Below are 21,457 nucleotides of genomic sequence, written 5' to 3'. Positions count from 1 at the left end.
AATAAACTAAAACGAACTAGGAAACAAGGATGTGTGATACAATTATACGGCAGGTAATGCTTACAAATAAAGTGGTAACTTTTGAATTCCTAAAAAATCATGCTTAGGAACAAAACAAGTCCGATAAACAAAACAAGTCCGACATTTTTCAAAATTTTTTCAAGCATTTTTCCGACATGACTTTTTTTGGAGTCAGACATTTTTACATATCATTTTAACTAACAGTTAGTTTAGTTAAACAATATAACATGTTGTAGTCAACTGAAGTTTGTTTATGGGCAATATCAAAGTTACTTTGATACAAAAATCAAAAACTATATCACAACATATTAATGATAGTTACACAAAAGTGTTTTTGTGGAAAATTTGAAATTCCTTCTGGAGAACAGCTATAGTTCAGAGTGTGACCTGTTTAACTGGTATTTTAATTGGTTACTTGAAATGATGATTTTTTTAAGTTCATTTTTTTGCTCTTGGTTTCATGTCCTCCGCACAGTTCTTCAAGAAGATGTAGTTCTTCTGTTGAGGGTTATAATGCTCATGTCCTTTTGACCAGTCGTAACTTGACGCATATGCGAAAATATTCCCATTATGACTGATGGCACACGCTGATATAGACTGGGGGAGCTGTTCTGAACCTTTGAGTTTTGTTCTCGCATCTTTGTCCCAGAAACTGTATTTCCCGTCTGAGCCAACTGTAGCAAGCGTGCCAAATGTTGGGTGGAACGCGATTGAATTGACGACGTGAATCTCCTGTGGTTGTGTGGGGGTCGAACGGTGGCATTTGAAGGTGAAGTTATCACGCGGGCTGCTGGGCTGTATGTAGTGGATGGCCACCCTCCCTTCTATACTACCAAGTGCAAACCCGACAGGGGAAGACTGCATTTTGTTCTTGAAAATACTAATACAGCGATGCTGGTACTTTAGCGGTGAGTCAAACTTCTGGTATTCTTGAGGCTCGCTTTCAAGTTTTAAACAGACCAACTTTTTATCTGCGCAGCTTACCATTGCCATTGGGTAGACAACATCAGCGCAATAAACGCGCTCGTTTAGAGTGATTGCTTTCATTGGAGAGGATGAACGAGTGTCCCAAAATTTCACAGTCTTGTCCCAACTCCCCGTCATAAGGCATGAGTAGTTCGGACTTTTAATCCAATGACAAGTTTTTATGGGAGCATCGTGCTGAGCAACTTGGGTGGCCTGGTTTGCCGCAAGATCCCACATTTTCGCAGTTTTATCAGCAGAAGCCGTAAAAACTTTTGTGCCGTCGTCACTCCAGGAAACATCCAGAACTGGCCCTTGATGCATTTGTTGAGCTTTCGGGACAGTTTGGCCATTATCCTCAATCTGCCAGCATCGTATGTCGTTAGCCCATGAACCTGCTATGAGGAAGTTCCCAGGCAAGGTAGCGGGACTGAATTCAAGACAACTTATACTGTCGTCTGGTGGAGAAGTTACTTCAATATCTTTCATAGGGTTATGGTTGGTGGTCGTGTTCGAGGCCCCGAACGAAAACGATGAACTGGTATTTCCGAATACCGACATTGCAAAGCAGTAATTACCACTCAAGTTATACAACCCTTTGACGCTTATAGTATATGTATATTAATGCTAAATAAGTATATTCACATAACACGCTACAAAAATTGTATTTGCAATAGCAGGGGGTTTCCGGGAGTAAGAATCTGACACGCAAGTGGACATAGAAATGTTCTACAAAACTTAACGTGTTTTGTAAAACATCAAACGGTTTATTACTCATTTTTAGATATAAATTTATAAATAAATTTTAAATTACAAATACATGCATTTTATTACATATCATACACGGATTATAAAATTCTGGAGTTGGTATGCGGACAAAATGTTCACATAAGAACTCGTAAACATTGTGATTGGATGTAGCTGCTAAGCGCGTGAATGGGAAATCTGTCACAGCTACACATGTTAAGGTGATAAACTGTGTTGTATAACATTACCAACACGGACCTCCAGCCAAGTAAATACAGATTATCATGCTGTACTACAAGTGACATGTCAAATTCCGGTAAATGTTCAATTGGGGCAAACTAAAAACGTTAAATCAAAGAGATTAAAACCTCTTTGGTTAAACTATGTTTGGAAGAAGTGAGAATCCTAGCAAGGCGCATTGATTAAATGTTACGCCTTGCTTGTAAATAAATTGAGCCGCTAATAACTGTTGACGCTATGGGAATCCTGCGTATTGAATTGTATTGAGATTGGAATAATAAAGGAAATTCCACTTGTTGGAAATACGATGCCCAGCCAACAGTAGCTGAGTGCAGTGTAATGAAAATAATACTGTAAGAAAGGCACAGTTGTACTATATAGAGAGGCCAAAATATTGAAATATTTAAATAAAAAAATAACTGTTTGTTGTTGGTTTACAAAAAAACAATGGTGTTTGTTTTATTATATATAGCGCAGTCGAGATTGCTGTACAATATTCACATTTCTAAAATAAGATAAGCTGCAATAATTAAAAGTAAACGTGCAATTTGGTGGTTGGACTTTTGCCAAAATATCGATCCCAATTCTAATGTCATTTTCGTAATGGAAAGACTGTCGAACCGGAGAAACAAGATATGCGGTTACTTTATCGCCTGTATCGCATTTAGGTCGGCGAGGTCAATATGTTGTATACAGTATAGTAGGGTGGGGTAAGACCTGTTTTCATCCTTTTTCGTTCCATATGGTAGTAAACAAAGATTATTTAAACACTTATGTTGTTAATTTTGCGTTATTTGTAATTTTGCAAAAAAACGTTGTTAATTTTGCAAAACAAACTCATGAAATAGGGTAATTAGGTGCTTACGGTATCCCATCTTACCCCAGAGGCCAAAGTAATATGTTTTATATAAGAATTTCAGCCTCAATAATTGTAACAGCTGTCTTTTAATATTTTCACCCCTAGGGACAAACTGCCGAATATTAGGCCAACTAAAATGACGTCACGAACTGGTCAAGTTGGTAGGTCAGATAACCGTATTCCAATGCATTACATGACGCGAGCCAATAAAATACAAACGAGACCGATTTACAAGCCAAACAACAAACGTAAGTTTTTTAAAATTGTAACGTAAGTTTTTTTAGTACACATCTGTGAAATGTTTGTTTTTTATAAACGTTATGTTTTTCAGTACATAACTGTAACGTAAGTTTTTTAAAATTGTAACGTAAGTTTTTTTAGTACACATCTGTGAAATGTTTGTTTTTTATAAACGTTATGTTTTTCAGTACATAACTGTAACGTCAGTTTTTTTAGTACACGACTGAGAGGTTTTCGTTCTTTTCGATACACAAATGTAAACTTAAAGCTTTTTTCAATACATAATTATAAACGTTTTTTCGATACAATTTTAAGTAAATTATTTTAGTATGAAATGAACCGAAGGGTATATAACGTAAGCAAAGCGCTTATTTTGATTTTAACAGGCCCGCGTTTTAACCCCTCTTTCCCACATTTTGTACCATGCGTGTTTTACTGATTGTCGCTTTGTTGTTAATTCCTTTCTCTTTGTTAATTTCAACAATATGATTTTCACTACGTTATGTTTTAAAATGGCCGTATATATAAATTTATGTTGTCAAACGTATATAGTAGGGTGGGAGAAGATGGGACACCTTTTTGTTTAGCTTTCTCTTTTCATTTGGTAGTAAACACAGAACATTCAATGAATTATAAAACCGTATCTTCACGACTTCCACAGACCGTTGTTAATTATTAAACGATCAGGCTATTTGGATATTATGTGTTAAAAGTGTCCCATCTTCCCCCACACTACTGTATAAGTTATTTTCTTTATATATAAAATATTAATGGTAGTCGGGCCTGCTTACTATAACACTGTTTATATATGGTAACAGATAAGTATATGTGAAATTTTGAGCATACGCACATATTACCAGCCTGGCAGCTATTTATTTGTGGTAGTACTAACGGTGCCGTTGTTAATTAATAATTAATGCGTCAAAATTTTGAGTAATTAATGACCTTTTACCATTCTCGTTATGAGAGAACGAATTACGTACTTCTTCACATAAACAGGTCGCTTTGTTATAAAATACAGTGTGATGGGAAAGATGGGGCCTTTTTTAGCTCTATTTTCTCGTCCCATTTAGTAGGTAACAAAGAACGTTCAAGGAATTATAAAACTATATCCTTACGAATCCCATGGACCGTCTTTAATTGTTTAAAACACGATCATGATATTTGGGTATTATGTGCTAAAGGTGTCTCATCTTCCCCCACCCTACTGTATCACTATTGTCTTGGCGTTTCATAACAACAGTCCAATTTATCATTATTTAAAATGATATCATTTTATTACAAGGACAATCGAACAGAATAACCAATGTGTTCAAAATGAATTGAATGTGAATGAATGTAACTTGCTTTATCCTCGCGTAACCGGAAAACCACAGTCGTTATAACATGGGTGTTTTTTTTCACACACCCCCTGTCAACTTACGAGTTACCAAGTATATTACTTTGTGAGTATTTTTTGGATTTTTTAAGAATGGCTGATAATTTGGACAGCCTATTCGTAACCACTGGGTTGGAGCAAAATAAATAGGGGGGGTTTTGAAAGAACAATCGAACTACGAAGCTACATAACAGTCACGTTGTCAGAGAACGATTCTATTAAAAGCAAAGAACAGTCGAACAGAGCTGTAACAACCAATTCGAAAGAACAGTCGGACAGAATAATTAATGCGTTCACATTTAGACGAATTCAACGTTTCGAAAGAAAAATCGAACTACAAAGCTTTAGATTGAACAAGTACGTCGCCAGAAAAGCCGTTATTAATAATACAGTTTTAAACGGCCTGTTTAATATTTCAGATAGTATTGCATTGGAGGATAATACGTTTCAGAACCGAAAGTAAATACTTTCTTTACAAAATAATTATTGACGTTTATCGTAATTAGCAGCGTAAATACATTATAGCAAGCTGTTACATTCCCAGTATAACGAACTGCTTCGCAATTGGTATTATAAGAAAATTATGTACGCATTCGGGTTGAAAAACGGCCTCCGTTGCGGAAATTACACTCCCCCAAATGGGCATAGGTAGTGTGGAGTAAGATAAGAAATCTTTAACACATAATGTACAAATATATAAAACGTATTTAAACAATTAACAACGATCTACGGTAGTCTTGACGTTAAAATAGAATAAAAAGATGTCCGATCGTCCCCTCCCACCCTACTATAAGTATAATTCCATTTCTGTTTTATTTGTTGCGCTAAAAATAAAAGTCGAAAAATATCAAAATAGAAATCAAACAAAACATGAGCGAATCAATTGTCATGCAATCAACGGTAAATATAGGGACAATTTAAGCACCACAGTGTGGGCTGTGTAAAGTTTTGACAATAGGTCGCTCCTCAAACGAACAGAATAATATTTGTTGGAACAATTTAAAACCGTAAGATCAATTGATTTGTAAAGGCAGTAGGTAATGTTTTTCTTGCTGTATAAAAAAACTATATAGTAGGGGTGGGGGAAGATGGGTCACATTTTAATCCTATTTTCTTGTCGCATTTGGTAGTAAACAAAGAAAATTCAAGGAAATATATAACCGTGTCCTCATGACTCTTTTAGGCCGTATGTTAATTGTTTAAAACACGATCAGAATATTTTAATAATATGTGCTAAAGGTGACCCAACTTCCCTCACCCTACTGTATTTTGTTTGTGTGAAAAAAATGTTTTCGTTTGTTGTATAAAAACACTATAATAATTGCTACTTATGTGTTGTGGTAATGGGCCAACTCCGGCCTAAATCTCAGGTCCCGCCGGGCCACCCGCGCAGAAAAACTAATACTTGCTAATTACGAAACAAACAACTTCATTTGCAGGTAGTGTCTCGCATTTATTCAGCGAAATGTGTCTCGCGCCTTTAATTATAACGTTTTTGAATTCAAAATATTATTTTGTTTCCATAACTAACATCATAAAAGTCAAGACGTCTGTGCGCTAAGACCCAAAACATTTACGCACAAACTGATTAACAGCACCCAGGCGTGTAGAACCACGCGATAGAATGACAGCGTCCTATAGACCACAGACCATAAACTTCTTTCTAGCTCTAACCTATGCGGCTATGCGGGCCAGGCTCATTCTCTTTTCGTCACCCGTATAAAACTTACCACCAGAGCAGTTTACTTGTATAGAGAAGTCAATGGCCCAAAATAAGTTTATAGCCTTTAAGCACGAGCTTAAGTTATACAAATAATCAGAAAAACATTACGAGTGCGTGCAGCTGAAACCCATCGGTAAACTGCAGAGCAGAAATTTTAAATTGTGATAAATGACTATCATCAATTTAAGAAAGGCAAATGGGTTAATTATTAGTCTTCTGGGCGTCTTGTTTAAGTGTTTGGCAGTTTTCTGTTATTTCAGGTTGCCAAACTCTATAATGAATAGCAAGGAAGAAAAACGCTGGCGGTTTACGTTGTTTTAATCCCGCAAACAACACCTCGGTCGTTACCCAAAGCAGATTATAATGGAACAGATATTGTACCCGGCAGGTTGGACTCCTTGTGCAAGCGATTTTATAAAGCTCTACAATACGATAGGATGTGTTTTCCCGGTATACTAATTTAAAAAAGGCGGTTATAATTTTCATAGCACAAACGATTTATCATAATAACAGTTGACTAAAATTTTTTTTTATGAGATTGAGGTGGACGTTTTTTTGTTTTCAGATGACCCTTTTCGGTTGAGGATGTATCGCACTGCGGAGAGGTCGCAAAAGCCGTCAAAATGCAGCTACTGTTTTCGCTTTCTTTCCAACAACTGTTTTATGAACGGACTATTTGGATTGTCGCATTTGATCGGCTATACGCAGTTCATGGTAAGAATATTCACATTTTTCCTACGCTTTCTTTAATATAATAGGGTGGGGACGATGGTACATATTTCATTCTTTTTCAAGTTCTATGTGGTAGCAAAGAAAATCATGTAAAGAATTATAAAATCAAATTCTTACGACTTCCATTGACCGTTTTTATTTGCGGTTTAAAACACGATCTGGATATTTAAATAATATGTACTAAAGGTGTCCAATCTTACCCCATAGTATACTATATTTGTTTATGTGTATGGATAAACCAGTTTAGTATCGACAACAATAGCGCAAATCAAGGTATTATATCGACTATTTAAGCCTATATCATGGCGCTATTACGTAATAGCGTATGAAAAACGATAGCATCTAAAATTATATAGCATATATAGAATACATACAGTCTACTCTTTTCAAATATTCCGTTGTATGGTAAAAACCACAAAGTTTCTAAACAAAATTTGAAATGCAGCGAATATAATTGCTACTGATGTACTACTGTATCATACAAGCGTATAGACGTTGACAGGAATTTTAAAGTAAAACGTTTTTGTGGTTGTTGCGTTTATTTTCTACGTGTGTTTGACGCACTACCGACTGTAGAAGTATTTTGTTGGAATTCGAGTTTTGTTTGAGATTAAACAATGTAAAATAAAAAGTTAAGATAATGTATCACTTTAGTCATTGTGTTTTGGTATATAGTAGATTGAGGTAAGATGGTCTAGTTGTTCACTCTGTTTAATCGTCCCATTTGGTATTAAACACAGACCCTAAAATGTTTGAAATAAATAGTTATGTTTCCTGTAACGTAGTGTAATGGGCAAACCCAATACTGTTTATCGCACGGAAAAATTCCACTTAAGATGCGTTTTACCAGTCGCCTACTTGAACATTCGATAATGTTTTTGACGAGACACTGCTGTTTGCGGACAGCGAAGCTCTCAACAGCTTTAAGTAAGTTGAGCGTTTTTTGTTAGGCTACAAATACCAAATAAATCGTTTTGATATACAGCCAGAAAATTTTGCTGCTGAAAGAAATATCAGACAATACGAGTTTTTAACGCTATATAACGGTTTACTGTTGTGTAGTCTTAATGCAGCCGCAATGAATAAACAATTTTGACACTTTGTATTCAGAAGCGAATGACTGACTAAAGGTCACATTAACTCAAGCACTTCTACATGTGTGGTCGACCGCATATTACCATCGTATACTTAAGATACTTCTTAAGTATACGATGATATTACTACGGAAATATAACGTTTAACTATTCACGCATCAAAAAAGCTATATTGCTACTAAGTATAAAATGTATATGTTTACTCCAAATGGGTGGTTTCGTAAGCCTAGAAATCCCTGTGTTAAAATTGGCAGTTAAAAACTGCGACGTTCGCGCTTTTTAACTGACACCACATAATTGAGAAGCGTTACGGTACAGCAGGGTCAATAATCGCGTTTTAACGCCCGGGACCAAGAAATCATGTGTTTTGTATACACATTATGATAAACAATTCATATACCGTGAATAATCTTAACTCGGTGATTTCACGCAAGAGAAGTTAAAAACCCGTAACCTTTTCCTTAATCCTTATTCTTAAGCATTGGCCTTAGCTTTAACACCGCATTGAATTTAAAAAAGCAGCAAATACTAAACAGTTAAGTTGTATAAATACTCAACTAGCACTTTTTTTACTTTTAAAAAAACGTGTACTTTTAAATGTAAATCTACCACTATTTTTTTTAAGGTTTTCATAATCGTTCGTGTCATTGTTCTTGGATCTGTAGCCGGAAGATTATTTTTACACGACGAAGAAAACCTAAACTGTACAGTGACCAATGTAACCGCTATGATTCAAATTTATGGAGATCTGTTCCAAGAAAACCAGAGGTAAAGCTTAACCACAGGCTTCTCTGTTACGTCATAGGACCCATTATTGCGTATATATTCAAAACAGTAGTATGAAGAAAGCCGCAAGTGCAAAAATGTGCATAAATTATACCTATTAGCTACATCTCTTTGAATTTTAGTAAACTTAAAATATATTTTTATAGTATTTAAGTTACTATATGCTTCAAGTACAGACGCTTTAAAATAAAATTGATTAAAACAGCGAGAAGAATGGAAAATTAGCAGCAAAACGCCAGTCGTTAAAAACACGATTGGGGTAAAAACTACTTGAGTAAAAATGTCAAATAAAAGCGTGGCTGCTAAACCAAACATTTGTTTAATAACGGTCAGTGACGCAGATATACTGTATATGAATATTATAACAGTGTGTGAAAGTTAATTGGTCCGTTATGTGTTTGTTTGAAATGTATTAAACACATGTAGGAGAAACAGTGAGATTTTACATATATGTGGTATAATGGTGTAGTACTGTAGTATTTATTGGAATACAGCAGCCATTCGTTTTGTAGGGATACCACTGTACAAATAACAACAGTTCCCTTTTAAACGGCCTTTTAAACGCGGTTTCTGGTGTCCTATGAATACCAATGACTTTGCCCGCTTGTTTTGATCTAAAATAGCACTGGCAAATAAAGATATTTTAATGGGACGTATTTTCCATTTAATTCTGTGGCCACCAACACAAAAAATGCACCGATGCGCGTCATTTGCTATATTGGATTACACCAATTTTCATTTATAACTGCGAGTCTGCGGTACAGCGAATTAACCATTAGCCTAAGACCACGCCATTTACGGTTGTGGAAGCGAAGGCGCAAACAAAATTAGAGTCGTTACAAAGCTTCTAGTGTATCATATTTTACTCAATGTTGGTACAAGCAAACTTTCCACAAATTGAATATGATTGTGATTTATTTATTCCAATTTTCAAATGAAGGTAACTCCATAACGTTTCGCCTATTTTTGCAAAATTTAGAAGCATTTTGAAGTTTCGCGAACTTGGCATTTAAATTATAAAGTACGAACTTACTGTATTAAAATAACGTTTGTCATAAGATTTTCTTTTTCAAAAGATTTTAAACCTTTTAATAAAAAAATTTTCGAGCCAAAGAGACATTTTAAGTGGCACAAACAAAACTTACAAACTTTTTACAAATTGATTTGTTTATGATTTATTTATCCCCCTTTCAAACAAAACCAATCATATATAACTTTGCGCGCGCAGATTCTGTTATGGTGTAAATAAAAATGTCGCCAAAACTTTCACCCGCAAGCCACTTCAGTGACATATTTCCCGAGTCACACATTAATTTGACAAAACAGCGACGGTCATCGCTCCAACAGAAGTCACATTACTATAATTAAACAATTTGTCTTTTTAGCAACGACTCGCGGACGTTGCGGTTTGGCGCTGACAGAGGACAGCTGAGGAACGAATCGATCGCCGAAATAAAATCAACCTGTATTCGGTAAGTATGTTCGGGGCGTCCATTATGTAAAAAGCATCGGTGGTAACATCAGACAAGCCCCGATCGAAAGATGAATAATACATGACGAGCCCCAATGTAGCCGAAGTTAAAACGTCATGAATACGAAAAGAGCAATTACGTTGTGAACCGAGGCAGTCGGAAACTGCGGCCTTTCAATTTCAGTACGCAGCTCTGAACAGTCAGCTGCGCTTCCGCGGTTATTTTCGGAATTTGGACCGATGACAATGTCCCATTAAAACCCAATGTGTCACAGGTGTTTGTTCGGTGTGTATCTCCCTCAGTTAGAGCGTGGGTATGCTTTGGCGTATATATTAGACATAGGGTACACATATATGCTGTAGTAGAATGGGAAAAGATGGGACATATTTTTATTATATTAATCAGGATATTTGGACATTATGTGCCAAAGGTGTCCAATCTTCCCCCACCCTAGTATATACCCTTTATAGCGAGAATATTTATATACATACCTTGCTGTATAGCATTTAAAAACACCTCCACCCTATATAAGCGACGACTGATGCTCGTTTCATGGTTTAAATAACGCGACATTTTCAAAGCTTCCGTATTTCGCATGACTGCTAAGCCTTCTTGACACGCATTCCACCGAACTGTACATGTTAACAAGATCCTGTTGCATTTCAGGGCAGTTTACAACGGATACATGTCACCGCTGTGTGCTTGGCTCGTATCTATGTTCCCTACAATCCTGGCATGGCTGATGCTTATACCATGGACGCCATTTCTCGCAGGGCAAGAATACGTCGATTGCCGGAAATTTCGATGGCCATGTCTCACTATGTTTATATCCAATTTCATAAAAGCGAGTATAAGGTAACGAAAGACAAATGCCACATAAACATCTATGTACTAAGATTGGGTAAGATGGGACACCTTTAACACATAATATCCAAATATCCTGATCGTATTTTAAACAACTAACAGCAACGGTCTATATTGGAGTCGTGAAGATACGGTTTTATGATTCTTCGAGTGTTCTTTGTTTACTACCAAATTGGACGAGAAAACATAATGAAATCGTGTTCCATCTTCCCTACATTATAACAACCTTGGAGAAATGTTGGTACCTTTTACGCACTCAAAGCCATTTTACGCACCCAAACAAGATTTTTCAAACTAATCACTTGCAAAATGATTTTTCTGTATAAATATCGCATGAAATCACTTTTTGTAATATGACATTTACGCGAAATGTTTTAAAAACAGATCAGCTTTTTCCTATCATATACAGTATATATATACCCCAGCGATTTTGCTTTGAGTGACAATGTCACAACAAAATATACGCCCGTTCTAAATTTCGCTGTCGTCTTTGAGTTAACAGCGAACGAAAATCTCCGCACACAAATTGTTTTGCGGTCGGACAAATGGCGTTACAACAACAAAAGTAGGACCACCACTAATTGAATGTAACGCGATTGAAAATGCACTGACCACCAAGTGTGGCTGACTTTTGCGATATGTTGTTTACTTACTTAACAGCAGATTTCGTGGGTCTCGTTTAACGGATATCATGTTCGTGGGTTTCGTTTTACTGTAACTCTATGACTGTTATTGAAAAGCGAGCTATAGTGAGACAGGTGAACACTTAACTTTTAACAAGGGTGAAATGACGTTCATAAATTGTCTATACCTGTGGAGTGTGTGCGTATAAACGTAAGATCTCAAATTATTTCCTTTAAGGGCGCCATACGATATTAGATTAGGCGTAACTAAACTTAATCAAGTTACACGTCCCTGTAAGCTTATAATTCAATTTTCAGAGAAAAAATTATCGAAAAAGTGAAGGTACTAACCCAACATATTGGGTTAGACTTATGCTTGGGGTATATCAACTAATAACTAATATGGTACATTTTTCATTCTACTTTTTGTCCCATTTGGTAGTAAATAAAAAACATTTAAATATTCATATAATCGTATAGCCTCGCGACTCTAAAAAGCGACCAGGAAATATGACCTTTAGCACATAATACAAGTATCCTGATCGCGTTTTAAACAATTAAAAACGGTCTGAGGGAGTCGTAAGAATACGGTTTTATAATTCATTGAATGTTTTTTGTTTATGCTAATTAGGACGAGAAATAAGCATAACAAGGTGTCCCATTTCCCCCGCCTTACTATATGTGAAGGTCCCTATTTTCACCATACAGTACTATACGTTTTTCGTGGTCTGCACTAAGTCAATACGCTGGAAATCAAATTATATAAACGTATCTAATTCACTTCCATGCGCCTTTTGTGTGGCTATGAAGCATGCGTTATATGGATCATATATTGCCGTTAAAAGCGATTTGCCAATACACAGGCGCGCCCTGTAATATACAGACGGTATTTCTATATCAAGACACCAATCAATCAGCTGTATTGATGCTGGATCATAACATAGATCCCGCAAAACCCAATGTCAGTCATTAGTGTCATATACCTCCCAATGGGATATTATGACGTAGTTCAAAGACATTGAATACCACATTATAAAGACGCAAGTGCTGTGTGCCATTGGTATGTCTAAAGTCGAAATATAGGAACTCCTATAGGTCAATGAGAGTAACTTATTTATTCTCGGGTATTTATCCTAAATAATGTAACTTATTAATCGTTTGCGCTGCGGTACTGGTTTTAACGGTTCTTAATCCTAACTGGCATTTTTTTTTATTTTGACATAAAATTTCTCCCTATTTATTAAGTATTGTGGGGTTGGGAAAGTTGGAACGCCTTTTCAATCTTTTTTTCGTCCCATTTGGTGGTAAACAAAGAACATTCGTGGAATTATAAAACCGTATTCACACGACTCCCATAAGCCGTTGTTAATTCCTTAAAACACGATCAGGATATTTCGATATTATGTTGTAAAATTGTCCCATCTTACCCCACATGATTATAGGAAAATAGAACTTATTACAAACAAAAAACGTCTAATCCAAAAATATTCACGATCCCTGAAAGTTTTCACGCATAAAGTAAAATAAAAATATTATTAAAACGTTTATACATCTACATTACCAGGTTCATTTTGGAAAGCTCGTTTTTAATCGTGGTCATAGTCGCGTTCAAAATGTACATCCCTAATATTGTGTTCTGTTATGGGAATGAAGTAACGTGTCGTGTGTTGGAAAGCGCCGAAAAGACTTGCTTTATTTGGCTCTTATGCTGCGCAAGCTTGGTAAGTGCATCGAAAACTATGTGAAGTGTTTTTGTTTAAATTACAGACTGGTACGCAGAAATACCCTTTTTAAACATAATTGCCGTGTTAGGTGTTTCTTTTAAATGAACTTCCAAATAAATATGCTAATCAGGCCCCACAAAATTAACCTCAAACCGAAGCGGAAAAATTGCTTGGTTATAAACGGGAATGGCTGGGCAGGCTGGGTATCAGACTATTAGTAGTTAATATTTTAGATAAGCTTGCTATTTTGTGCCAGTAAATCGGGTTCCAGGTGCATTTTTGTGCCACAATAGGGAATATTATGCAATTTTTGAACTGGGTGTATGTAAGAGAAATGTACACTGTGTATTTTGTGCGCAAAGTAATTTAATTTGAGGTCAAAGTCACAGCAGAATGTGCCAAGTTCGTTGAATAGGGCTGTAATAGAATCGTTAATGAAGCTAAAACTGACGATTTTAGGAAACAATCGAGTGTGTGACGTTTGTGTATATGACGTAACAAGCCCCTTGTTTGCCATTTAAATAAAAAGTATGACAGTACGTTTGCATACACTTGACTTAACTATAGTGACTATACGGTAATGCATATACGTTTTATCTGGGAAAGGACCTATTCCTTTTATCAGCTGTCAAAGTGACTATAGCATACAGCCTTTTTAACTTTAACACATTTGAATATTAAAAAGTTTACCAGAGTTAATGCATTTTAGACATAATATTAAATACTGTGGGGGAAGATGGGAACCTTTAGCACATAATTTCCAAATGTCGTGACGATACGGTTTTATAATTCTTTGATTGTTCTTTGTTTACTACCAAATGGGACGAAAAAAGGAAATAAAAAGGGTGTCCCATCTTCCCCCACACTGTTGTAGGATACCGGGGTAGGCTACTGATCGTGTGTTTAAAAATGCCAACGCTCTTTTAGAATCGTGAGTACACGACATCGCATATATTGTTTGTTTATTACCAAATAAAATGATCAAATTGAATGAAAACATGGACTATCTTATCCTAACCTAGAATTAAAATATGGAACATCTTACACTAACTGAGTTTTGTTAGTAAATAAGGTTGGGGTAAAATATTGTGGGATGGGGAAAGATGGGACACCTTTAGCACAAAATATATAAATATCCTGGTCCTGTTTTAAACAATTAACAACGGTCCATGAAAGTCGCGAGGACAAGGTTTTATAATTTTTTAAATGTTCTTTGTTTACTACCAAATGTACGAGAAAATAGAAGGAAAGGTGTCCCATCTTCCCCTATCCTACTATATATACATATATGCTTATATCCTAATCGGTTATATTAACATTTCACAGGCGAGTATATTCTTAACAGCATTAGAAATCGTATATATGTGCAACAACAAGCAAGGATATGATTCGGACACACATGAGCCTTATTATATATCAGAGTTTGCAAACGAGTAAGTTTACAATGTTTTATCTAAATCTATGTTTTTGCCGATTTTAGTTGATGTTTATCCATTATATTAATTTTAACGTAAATTTAGGGTTTAAAAAATAATATCGACGTGCGTTGTACAGAAATGTCTCACAATATAGTAGGGTGGGGAAAACAGGATACCTTTACCACATAAAATCAAAATAAACAAAAACAACGGTCTGTGGGAGTCGTAAGAATACGGTTTTATAATTCTTTAAATGTTCTTTGTTAACTACCGAATAGGACTATAAAATAAAAACGTGTCCCATCTTCCCCCGCCCGCTATATAAGCTTTGCAGTCAATTTACGACTAAAATGCTTCATCATTGAATGCAAAAGTAGCACCTGCAGCGTAAAACATCGCATGTTCTATTTAGATTCAATTTCCTGACCCATGAAGTGGTAAATCAGACCGTACTGGTATATGAACATAATCTATAGCAGTTCTTGGATAATAAATCGAATTCCTAAGTTAATCTGACACTGATTTAAATTGATGTGTCGTGCGTATGTTGGTCACACTATGCCTTACTACACGTGTATATACATCAGCAATTAAGGTCTTGCTGTTGTGTGACTGAAACTGATTCGCGGAAATCATGAATTAATGAATGAATGTAACTTATAGAAGGGGGGGGGAGATGGGACACCTTTAGCACATAAGTAGTATTATATGTGCATTTGGCGTACGGAAGTCGGAAGTGCAGACACCTGCACAGGAAGTAATATTTCCGGCGGTACTTATTGTTTTGTTATAGTATTGTTTTTATTCTCTTGGGAAAATAAATCTATAGGAAGTAATTGACTGTGCGTCTGCCTATTGACAATTAAATGTATTATTTTATTCCTTGCGAAACAATTAACGCATTTTCACAATCAGTGCCTATTCCGCATGTTGGCCTCCATTCCGAATTTATCGAATTCACCGCGCTATAATGTATAGGAAGTAATTGACTACGCGCGTCTGTCTAAACCAACGACAATTTGTAGTAACATTTTATTCCTTACGAAGCAATTAGCACATTTTCACAAATCGTGCATATTAAATCTTAGTACATTTGGTGTAAAATGATTTCGCGCTCTGAGTCACTGAGCCATATGTAATAATTGAATGCGCGTCTGTGTTGGCTATTGTCAGTTAAAAACATTTGTAATATTGTTTAAATCCTTGCGAAAAAATTACAGCGACGAAATAATAATTAGCACATTTTTTTTTTCTGACAGCGATGCAATTAACTAAAAAAAATACACATTCCCGTATTGCGCAGTAGGTATCAATTTTGTTTTGTTTTGAAAACACATTGTCATATATAGCGCAGTAATTAAATCTAATGAAGCACATTGTGGTATATCTATATATTTGCTTATATTTGAGATATAACATTCATTCATTTTATATAACATTCATTCATTCATTACGCGTCACAGCACAAACTATTTATAAAGTGAAAATTTAAATAGACTTAAGGGGAAACCACATTCACAATAAATTGATATAGGAAGTAATACTGGTTGAGAGTCGGTGTGGTTTATTGTGTATTAGGTAAAGGCATGTGTAGTAACATTTTGTTTTATTCATCATGATAAGTTTACGTATCAGCAATAAATAAAACACATTATTGTACAGCGACATAATTAACGCTCTTTTGTTTTAAATCGACGTAAGATTAAACAGTAAAAATGTTCCAGTAGCTCACGAGCTCACGCTGCTTTTTATTTAGGTTTGTCGTTACATATGAAACCTTCGTTGACAATCTCCATATAATAACCCACGCGCCACAAGAAACAATAAAAGCCAGACACTGAATTACACTTTCGCGCCACAGTAAACTACAATACAGTCTACAAGCCATCAACCTATGGGATATTTTGCTAATATCAAACCATCTAAAAAAAAAACACAATCATGTAGTAATTTTTTTATTTATCTTTTGTGATACATTATAATAAAACACATTTTCCAAACAGTGACGCTCTATGTTGTTTATTTTCGTGTAAAATTACTCTTTATTGTTTTAAAGCGACGTACGAATAAATAGTTTCATATATACAATAGGTTACAAGCTCACGCTGCGGGACACTGATTGTATGTTTAACATTACATAATACAGTCAAATTTTCTCATACCCAAGCAGGTTAGCGTATCCGGGTATATAAGCTTATTACAAAATACGAATTGTGCTATGTGAACTCTTTTATATAGTAAAGTCAAAGCCTTTTGTAGTAAAGTTATAGCTCTTGGGTAAATAACAGTGAAAATGTTTATTTTATGGCAGGAATTCCATATTTTTAGATTAGTGTAAAATTAATGCACATTCCTGTGAGGCGTTATTGACAATTGGTAAAAACAAATTTATAAAATAAATGATTAAATCAGTAACCAAACTACACAGAATACGGTGAGAGTTATAACATTAGCCGATTGCTCGAAAAATTCGGAACGTCGGCAGATAATCCCCCATATAGCCTGCTGTGGTGTAAACCCGCCTTCACTGCTTTTGTTCAAACTTAAGAAAATTGTTTAATTATTCGGTAAAAATATGCGTTTTTGGAAAATCGGTAAAAATATGCTTTTTTTACAGCCATTCTAAAATTCCTGAATATATATTATGAATTGGTTTAAGTCATGCGAAAATTAATTAGATATATTAGAATGGGGTAAGATGAGACACTTAAGCACATGGTGCACCATAGGCTATTCAAAAAGTAAAATAAGAAGACACAGTTTAAAATAGTTTTTATTTAATTATTGAGTTTCGTATTAAGGATACGTGAAAATAAGATCAAACAATATTATACACCTTAAAAGTTAAGTTTAATTTGTCTTTGGTCCACTGCTTTTGTGTTCAACATGTTACCTTTAGTATGTTATTGTATGAAGAAATGAAGTTAAAGTATCAACCTAATAAATATACCGTACATTAAAGTTTATATTTTTACCACAAATTTAATTTAGTTACAATGTATTTCGCACAAATCATTTCTCATAATTATCTCTAATAAGTGTCTGAATTTGGAATATGTTTCCATACATTCTTTTGTTGTTCATACATTACTTTGTTCTTTGTTGTTATATCAGTATATTATATTTGAACTACATCTCAGGTATAAATTATTGAATTAAAAACAAGACCAATATTAGTTTATTTTTGTCTTTAATCTTATGATAATAAACAGGGCTTATCTATTTTATCTCCCGGTAGAAATATAGAGTTCGGATACATAAAATTGTGAAGAAAACAGCTCCTTTATTGTCACATTAAAATACATTCAGTGAAAAATATGCAACTGGCTTCACGGGCTGTACAACTTATGCCTGGTTTATAATTTGCTGTTTGCAAGTCTGTGCCATCTGTGCTATATGTATTCTCTCCTGTATATAATACTCTGTTTGCGTGTATGTGCTCTGAGCGGTATATTATGCTGTATGTCTACAAGGTTTCCCAAAAAAACTAATATATATATATATATATGAATATAAATTTTTGGGTGACTCATGATATTTGGAGTTGTCCCCGTCGGTATTATTGTATAGTAATATTAGTGCATATTAAATCTTAGTACATTTGGTGTAAAATGATTTCGCGCTCTGAGTCACTGAGCCATATGTAATAATTGAATGCGCGTCTGTGTTGGCTATTGTCAGTTAAAAACATTTGTATTATTGTTTAAATCCTTGCGAAACAATTACAGCGACGAAATAATAATTAGCACATTTTTTTTCTGACAGCGATGCAATTAACTAAAAAAGTACACATTCCCGTATTGCGCAGTAGGTATCAATTTTGTTTTGTTTTGAAAACAAATTGTCATATATAGCGCCGTAATTAAATCTAATGAAGCACATTGTGGTATATCTATATATTTGCTTATATTTGAGATATAACATTCATTCATTTTATATAACATTCATTCATTCATTACGCGTCACAGCACAAACTATTTATAAAGTGAAAATTTAAATAGACTTAAGGGGAAACCACATTCACAATAAATTGATATAGGAAGTAATACTGGTTGAGAGTCGGTGTGGTTTATTGTGTATTAAGTAAAGGCATGTGTAGTAACATTTTGTTTTATTCCTTATGATAAGTTTACGTATCAGCAATAAATAAAACACATTATTGTACAGCGACATAACTAACGCTCTTTTGTTTTAAATTGACGTAAGATTAAACAGTAAAAATGTTCCAGTAGCTCACGAGCTCACGCTGCTTTTTATTTAGGTTTGTCGTTACATATGAAACCTTCGTTGACAATCTCCATATAATAACCCACGCGCCACAAGAAACAATAAAAGCCAGACACTGAATTACACTTTCGCGCCACAGTAAACTACAATACAGTCTACAAGCCATCAACCTATGGGATATTTTGCTAATATCGAACCATCTAAAAAAAAAAACACAATCATGTAGTAATTTTTTTATTTATCTTTTGTGATACATTATAATAAAACACATTTTCCAAACAGTGACGCTCTATGTTGTTTATTTTCGTGTAAAATTACTCTTTATTGTTTTAAAGCGACGTACGAATAAATAGTTTCATATATACAATAGGTTACAAGCTCACGCTGCGGGACACTGATTGTATGTTTAACATTACATAATACAGTCAAATTTTCTCATATCCGGGTATAAGCTTATTACAAAATACGAATTGTGCTATGTGAACTCTTTTGTATAGTAAAGTCAAAGCCTTTTGTAGTAAAGTTATAGCTCTTGGGTAAATAACAGTGAAAATGTTTATTTTATGGCAGGAATTCCATATTTTTAGATTAGTGTAAAATTAATGCACATTCCTGTGGGGCGTTATTGACAATTGGTAAAAACAAATTTATAAAAAAATGATTAAATCAGTAACCAAACTACACGGAATACGGTGAGAGGTATACCATTAACCGATTGCTCGAAAAATTCGGAACGTCGGCAGATAATCCCCCATATATAGACTGCTGTGGTGTAAACCCGCCTTCACTGCTTTTGTTCAAACTTAAGAAAATTGTTTAATTATTCGGTAAAAATATGCTTTTTTTTTTACACCCATTCTAAAATTCCTGAATATATATTATGAATTGGTTTCAGTCATGCGAAAATTAATTAGATATATTAGAATGGGGTAAGATGAGACACTTAAGCACATGGTGCACCATATTCAAAAAGTAAAATAAGAAGACACAGTTTAAAATAGTTTTTATTTAATTATTGAATTTCATATTAAGGATACGTGAAAATAAGATCAAACAATATTATACACCTTAATAGTTAAATCTAATTTATCTTTGGTCCACTGCTTTTGTGTTCAACATGTTACCTTTAGTATGTTATTGTATGAAGAAATAAAGTTAAAGTATCAACCTAATAAATATACCGTACATTAAAGTTTATATTTTTACCACAAATTTAATTTAGTTACAATGTATTTCGCACAAATCATTTCTCATAATTATCTCTAATAAGTGTCTGAATTTGGAATATGTTTCCATACATTCCTTTGTTGTTCATACATTACTTTGTTCTTTGTTGTTATATCAGTATATTATATTTGAACTACATCTCAGGTATAAATTTTTGAATTAAAAACAAGACCAATATTAGTTTATTTTTGTCTTTAATCTTATGATAATAAACAGGGCTTATTTATTTTTATCTCCCGGTAGAAATATAGAGTTCGGATACATAAAATTGTGAAGAAAACAGCTCCTTTATTGTCACATTAAAATACATTCAGTGAAAAATATGCAACTGGCTTCACGGGCTGTACAACTTATGCCTGGTTTATAATTTGCTGTTTGCAAGTCTGTGCCATCTGTGCTATATGTATTCTCTCCTGTATATAATACTCTGTTTGCGTGTATGTGCTCTGAGCGGTATATTATGCTGTATGTCTACAAGGTTTCCCAAAAAACATATATATATATATATATATATATATATAATATATACTCTTTAAATGTCAATAACAGCAATATTTATTTTAATACGAAAAAGTTTCATTTATTAAACATTTATTTTAAATATTTTTTTTTTAGGTGTAAATAATGGCGAAAGCTAGACTCAAGTTTAAAGAAGTTAAAATAAAATGTCTTTATTTAAACAAATGTTGCTGTAATGGTCATTTAAAGAGCATATAATACATATATATAAATATAAATTTTTGGGTGACTCATGATATTTGGAGTTGTCCCTGTCGGTATTATTGTATAGTAATATTACTAAAAATGTAGCGTACTTTATCCTCGCGTGGCCGGGAAACAGTAGTCATTATAACACAAGTATTCTGTTTCATACACCTCGTGCCAGCTTACGAGTTACCAAGTATGTTACTTTGTAGGTGGTGATTATTCATTTTTTTGAATTTTTCATTTTTTTTGTGTGACTGAATAACCCAGTGGTCACTAATGGGTTGTCCAAATTATCAGTCACACAAAAAAATGAAAAATTCAAAAAAATGAATAATCACCACCTACAAAGTAACATACTTGGTAACTCGTAAGCTGGCACGAGGTGTATGAAACAGAATACTTGTGTTATAA

General features: G+C 34.4%; 2 protein-coding genes across 4 annotated transcripts in view; one reads left to right on the top strand and one right to left on the bottom strand.

Moving 5' to 3' along the window:
• Nucleotides 1–16: 16 nt before the first annotated feature.
• Nucleotides 17–1,687, bottom strand: LOC149743337 (mRNA export factor RAE1-like). Its single transcript, XM_089879424.1, has one exon. It carries the CDS (start codon nucleotides 1,543–1,545, stop codon nucleotides 460–462), a length of 1,086 nt encoding a protein of 361 aa, XP_089735550.1. The 5' UTR covers nucleotides 1,546–1,687; the 3' UTR covers nucleotides 17–459.
• Nucleotides 1,688–2,847: 1,160 nt separating this feature from the next.
• The window catches only part of LOC149743336 (uncharacterized), a 25,227-nt gene continuing 6,617 nt past the window's right edge, over nucleotides 2,848–21,457 (top strand). Inside the window, exons 1-7 of one of the 3 annotated variants that reach the window (XM_089879379.1) lie at nucleotides 2,848–3,078; nucleotides 6,737–6,885; nucleotides 8,623–8,765; nucleotides 10,169–10,255; nucleotides 10,922–11,110; nucleotides 13,307–13,463; nucleotides 14,793–14,899. In XM_089879379.1, the coding sequence (XP_089735505.1) occupies nucleotides 2,967–3,078; nucleotides 6,737–6,885; nucleotides 8,623–8,765; nucleotides 10,169–10,255; nucleotides 10,922–11,110; nucleotides 13,307–13,463; nucleotides 14,793–14,899 (944 nt within the window). In that variant the 5' untranslated portion in view covers nucleotides 2,848–2,966. Of the gene's footprint in view, nucleotides 3,079–5,753; nucleotides 6,622–6,736; nucleotides 6,886–8,622; nucleotides 8,766–10,168; nucleotides 10,256–10,921; nucleotides 11,111–13,306; nucleotides 13,464–14,792; nucleotides 14,900–21,457 lie in introns of those variants that run through there. The other 2 variants (XM_089879397.1, XM_089879388.1) reach the window with 2 other exon arrangements.

Source organism: Ciona robusta, chromosome 1, assembly GCF_009617815.1.
Source record: "Ciona robusta chromosome 1, ASM961781v2".
NCBI lineage: Eukaryota > Metazoa > Chordata > Ascidiacea > Phlebobranchia > Cionidae > Ciona > Ciona robusta.
This window is presented reverse-complemented; position numbering and strand designations above follow the sequence as displayed.